Source organism: Pseudorasbora parva, chromosome 12 (genome assembly GCF_024679245.1).
Source record: "Pseudorasbora parva isolate DD20220531a chromosome 12, ASM2467924v1, whole genome shotgun sequence".
Classification (NCBI taxonomy): Eukaryota; Metazoa; Chordata; class Actinopteri; order Cypriniformes; family Gobionidae; genus Pseudorasbora; species Pseudorasbora parva.
This window is the reverse complement of record NC_090183.1, coordinates 12,620,955-12,626,954: the sequence shown is the minus strand read 5'-3', so window position 1 is coordinate 12,626,954 and position 6,000 is coordinate 12,620,955. Positions and strand designations below refer to the sequence as shown.

The following is a 6,000-nucleotide window of genomic DNA, read 5'->3' as shown; positions in this document are numbered from 1 at the left end:
GCAATAGGCTCTAGAAGTTGTCAATCAAGGCGTGATGCTTCCAAGCTCCTTTTCATTGGTCTTTCGGGCCCAATGCATTTAAAGGAGGGCGTTTTGAAAAGAGCAGGTGAATTTCTGCAACAAGAAATGTCATTGGCTGTCCAGTTCACGTCCCTCGTTCTAATAGGTTCTCGCAGACTGTCAATCCGATAAGGGCGGGGATAAACACAATTCGCGGCCATGTTGAAAATTACACTGACAGTTACTCCTTAGGAAAATCTCTCAACTCGCAAAACATTGCGAGAAATTTGTTTGGGGAGTTTTACAGAAACGCAGTTTTAATCTGCTTGGCGCCCACTTGAGTGTTTCCTTCATTCCCATGAAACTCCTTGATCCAGGAGATGGATCAGGATGAAAGGCAGAGAAAATTAGAGGCCGGGCGAGCAAAGGTAACGTTAAGCGCTAACAGCAGTAACTTTACACAGGCTTGTTTTGAATTTGAATACTCCTTTGATATTGTTTATATCAATAATTACATAAGTTATTACATTAAATTGAGTGTTTTCCGCTTTCATCTGAGATCCACTTCTATTTCGACCAGGCATAGACATCACAGTCGCTCATATTGTTCTTGGTGCACAATGGCTTATTATAAAACTTGTTAGCCCGAATCTGTTTGTCAGCAAAGTCTGTCTCACGACTCATTGTGCTGGTTATTTTAGTAAAAAAAAAATATAGTGATAAACTCAAAGTATAACTCGTTTATTTGCAATGGCTTTCAAATTCTAAACAATATTCCTTAGCTGGAAGATTTTCGCCCTTTTACTTTATTAGTGTTTTTTATGTTTAAAACCTTATATACATTTGGATATTTATTTGGAGTTTAAATTTGGGGTAGAATACGAGTTTTATAGCGGAAACTTTGTTTGCTTATGGTGTGTTTCACGTTGCAAATAAAGTCCCCCCCTTTGAATAGGAAAGGAAACTGATACAGATATGTCTCTAGGCAGTTTATGGGAACTGCATTTTATCCGCATTGAGAGGGAAACCGAGATGAAGTGACCGATGTTTTCATTAGCTTTTAAAGGTCAAACGATTCAAATGATGTGAATAACACGACATTGGCTGAATGACCGAATACTTTCTGACTTTTGTATGGTTATTCAATCCACAGAATAATTGAGACATTCAACCTGTTATTTATAAAAAGACCTGTAGGAGGCACCACACGATTAAAATATTAACACCGGATTTAAGGACTGTCATTTAAGGACTCTCAAAAGTGAAATTGTCATCTTTTGTCGTATTTTGAAACGTACAAAATTTTACTTTCATTGTTTGGGGAAAAGTCCTCGCTTTGTGTTCCACTTAAAGTAATTACTGTTTTTGTGGCATGAGGCTGAGAAACTTAAGTAATGATGGAATTCTCAAATATCATAATTTGAGACTACATTTTAGTCACAAAAGACAAGAGCTTGTATTTTTCATTATTTATTGTAAAAAAAAAAAAAAGGATGTGAAACCTTACTGGTTTTTCTATACTATAGACAAACCAGTATACAATTCAACTCATTCTAACTTCCAAACGATCAAGCAATTTCATCAAATCCTTTTCTGTGTCATCCAGCTATATAACAAAATTGAACGCATGAAATGGAAATTATTTGTTGGTTGATGTATAAGTTTACACATTTATAATCTATGTAAGATCAGATGCCCTATCAGAAGTGAGTTCTGCATTGTCAAGCACATCATCTGGCCTGAATCTTTCTTGCATTGGCTTTGGGTCATTGGCTCCATACTGTTAAGCTTTGAATTTAATTTGTAACTTTAGCCAGTTGTAACAACAGTTGATTATGGGATGTGTACTTTTGTGTGATTTGTAGATTCATTTAGCTCAAAGATTAACCTGTTTTAGAGTGGCTTGCTGGTTGCCATAGTGTTTGTTAAAAACTGTTTAACTGCTAGTATTAATTCTTACTGTTGGTTAACATTCAGCCAGTTAATTGTGAGCATCCCTACTTGTAAGTGAACAAATTAGGACAAAAGTATTGTGATTTCCGTATAACGGAGAGAGAAATAATATACTTTATTATTATTTTAGATGTTTAGCTTCCTACAAAGCCAGTGTGCCTGTGAATGTATATGTATGCTGAGATGCTGTAAAATACTTTTTTTTTAATCTGTTCAATTTGTACACTCGACAAAGTGGGCATGGGTTGGAACTTGGAGCTCTTAAAATTGAACTCAGTGCACCAAATTGATACCATTTAACTAAAAAAAAAAAAAATCTTATAAGGGACCATCAGTTATGATGTTTTTGAATGTAAAAAAAAAAACATGCGAACGACATAAATTGACCTCAGACAAGAGTATTAAAAAAAGCCAGTTTATGGCACTAAAATTTAATTATTGGACCTTTTGTTGAAAACAACAGACTTTTGTCTGGTCCATTTAATATATTTTTATATTTAATTTTAGATATTATTTCAGATGTGTAGGTTATAGAGAGTGGCCTGAATATTGCATGTAAACCACTCTTCCAGAAACTGTTTGTGGCTTGTCATCCCCCAGGCTTCATATCAACATTTTATGTGATATGACATTCAGTGGGCGAAACACAAACTGATTACATGTTTATGAAAGCAGTTCAAACATAATCCAGCGGAATACCTTGCTCTTGTGAATTGTTTTTCTTCTTTTTTTTCCAGTTGTATTCATATTTTCATCTGGGTTAGAGGTTTAGTCCAGAGAGGGTAGTTCCAAGTTAGGTCACAGTATGTACGGTAATGTGAATGGCTTGCGTGTATTTGCTCCTCCTATTCCTTTTCCTTTTTCATTTGGTTCTCAATGGGTTCTGCAGAGAACATCTCGTCACTTGGCAGTCTTGGTTCTCATAGTTGCAGACCTGCCCAGGATTCATAAAGCATTATGTTTGGTTGATGGATTGCTGTCATGTGACTGTAGTTTAACAGCCTTGGGGGTTATGCTGATGTTTGTTCATAGAAGCACAATTGTAATATTTGGTCCAGCAGGGCTCATTTCAGCTTGCTTTAATCTGGACTAAGCTTCTTATAGCAGCTGTGAGAAACGTCTCGCAGATTTGTGTGCATTTCAGGCGTCACCACGTTTTTATGCTTGAGGATCAGAGATTCTACAAAAAAGGAAGAGGTTGATGTTTTTTAGAAGATGAAGAACCCATCATTTTTCCTGCCATAAGAAACCTCTATTTGGATATATATATTTTTTTAAACCTGATTGTTTTTTTTTGTTTTTTTTTGCTGTTGTCTTTCACATTATGGACTAAACCATCCCTTAAGATGAATATGCCTTATTTTGTTTGGTCTAATTATGAGACATTAGTCATACAGGAGTCACGAGATTTGACCTTTGACATGGCTCGTATTTAAAGCAAAGCAAAATGCTGGTTCTGTGTTCTTGCTATCTCATCCTGATGTACGTTTCCCTCTACCTGTCCCTCAACCTCTGGCGCAGCTTGCTTACTTTAGACAGCGCCGGGCGAAAAGCGACAGTTCGAGCTCGCAGAAAAAGACGACGAAGAGGAAGGGCCCGAATGTCAAGACGAATGACCGCTCTGTGCAAGAGCGCCACCTAGAAGGACCACAGACAGACGAGTGTCATGGAGAGATCAGCAAGGAATACTCAGAGGTTTGCTTTTAGTTTAATTGTTTTTTAAATGGTCAAAACTGTCCTGTTTCTTTGTTAGAGCTGAAAAATGATTTGATAGTTACTGTATATGAGCACAAAGCAAAAACACTTTTGTGACTTTGACAGCAGTCAGAAGCATCTACACATCAGTCACAGTGATGCAGTCAGGAGAAAGCAATATCAAATTTCAGATAAACAATAATTCCAGATCAAAATACTTGTCATGTTTTTGAATGTCAGAAATGTCAGCAGCTGAATTATGTTTTTAACAAGATTCCTTGTCTTTAAAAAAACGATTGTAGAAAATCGTAGAAAATTGGGGTTGTAGAAAATATGGTGCACAATTTTACTAAATTATGTATGATCCCTTTAAGAAATGGGTCGGTTGATTTCTTTCATTTCATTAAATGTAATGTCTATTCTGCATGGAAATATTAATGTAAAGCCTTTACTGGTCAGTTGTTTCATGTCATTTAAGGCATTAATTTAACATGTCACATTAAACGTGTGCAAATTGCTCAAGCGTAGGCAAATTCTATAGAGGCTATAGAATGTATATTTGTTCTCCCTCCCCATCTGACAAAAAATAGGTCAGTTAGCATAACATGGCTGGGGGGAATGTAGTCATGGTAACACAAACTGGAAAATATGCATGTTTGTCTGAACATTTAGGCGTCATTCAGACCTGGCGGCACGGAGAGCAGTGTTCCAGATGTCCATCAGTTCAGCAGAGAGGAAAGTGACACCAATGCCGAGGAACAGAGCTCCTCTTCTGGGTCTCTGGCAGAGTCAGAGTTGCCCTGTCAGGCAGAGGGCGAACTTGCAGAAATGATTATAGTTCCACACACTGGCAATGAACAACTGAAGGTAAACATTTAACCCTGATGGTCTTGTACACCAGGGGCCTGTACCATGAAGCCGGTTTAGCTGGCTAGCCAGATTTGTTTAAGCTTAGTTTGTGCCAATCCTGGGTTTTAGGTACCATTAAAGTGTTTTGGCTTTTAGCTGTGTTCATCTCCATAGTAACTTACGCTCCACGGCTAACCTGCTCCAGGGCAGGTTTTGTTCTGGATTAGAGAGAACTGAAATTGGACCAATCAGCTGTGAGTAAAGTTACACACCTCTGATGCAATAAAGTCACTCCCCCTGTTTCTGCTCCAAATTAAAGGTCACTACATAGCAAATGGTTTTTAAAGACTAAAGTGTCTGGCTTTTTTGCGATGCTTATTTATAAAAATAATAATTTTGAAGCATTTAGATATAATTATGTAATTATTATACCCTTAATCAATTACACATTTATCATTTTAGTTAATCAATCATTAATAGGCACTTTGTTAAAATTAATATACTGTAAATAGCCTACATAAAGCCATACAAATAAGTTTAAAATCAATAAATAAAGTTATTAAAAAAAGAAGCTTACTGAGCTTAAATGTTCAATTTTCTTTCATAACTTTTACTTGCATTGACATATAATATTGTTTCTTTAAGTTGTCCTCATTCATAGACAGCTCTTTTCTTCTTACTGAGTAAAATTCTTAATATTTTTCAATCATGTAGGCCTAATAATCTGCAGAAGAGAGAAATTAAAGTTTCGCTGATCTCACGCTGATTCGCGTGTGATTGGCTGTTCACTGCTGATGTCATAGCTAAACTCCTGAACTCAGGATCAAATCCTGAGTTGACAGAGCAAGCTGATGATCAGCATTATGGGACCAACAAAGCCTGAATAGATTGATTTGGTTTTGTCAACTCAGAACTAATCCTGTAACCCTGAGTTTGTTAAACCACCATCATAGTACAGGCCCCTGAAGTTATGTTTTCTCATGCTTTTATGCATGTGTAGTAGTTGTCACGATAATGACATTTCTAACTTTGATTTAAAAAAAATAAATAGATTTTTGATACCATGGGCAAAACTGCCATTTAGATAATTTCTCTTTTTTCCCCCTTTTTTGGATCATTTGGATAATTTTGTTGCAATAGCTTTCACACAATACAGTGAGGCTTTATTTAAAACGCTATTTACTAATAAATAGTTGGTAATAAAATTAGAGCAGATAAACAAAACAGTATAAGTAATAAATAAAATAGAATAAAGAGACAAATGAAAAACATGGCTTTGAATATTTCAGGTGAGTCTAACAGTAGAATGGTACATAAGAAATGGTACATAAATTAATACATTTTTACAATAAAGACCATTCAGTGTTATTTTATATTTGATTTAAATGCAGATTAATGCTACAATTAAAATTAAACCTGCTGGAATTATAAAATTTAGCTCAATACCTGCAACCCCGCAGCGAAATCCAGGCCTTGTAACAACGCATTCAACTGGAGTGAATG

At 36.0% G+C, this 6,000-nt stretch overlaps 1 protein-coding gene across 4 annotated transcripts in view; it reads left to right on the top strand.

The window, feature by feature from the left end:
• The first annotated feature begins 220 nt into the window (after positions 1–220).
• pcnt (pericentrin) overlaps positions 221–6,000 on the top strand; it is a 52,767-nt gene continuing 46,987 nt past the window's right edge. For all 4 annotated transcript variants that reach the window (XM_067459169.1, XM_067459167.1, XM_067459166.1 and 1 more), the window contains exons 1-3: positions 221–428; positions 3,475–3,648; positions 4,321–4,515. In XM_067459169.1, the coding sequence (XP_067315270.1) occupies positions 381–428; positions 3,475–3,648; positions 4,321–4,515 (417 nt within the window). In that variant the 5' untranslated portion in view covers positions 221–380. The remainder of the gene's footprint in view (positions 429–3,474; positions 3,649–4,320; positions 4,516–6,000) is intronic.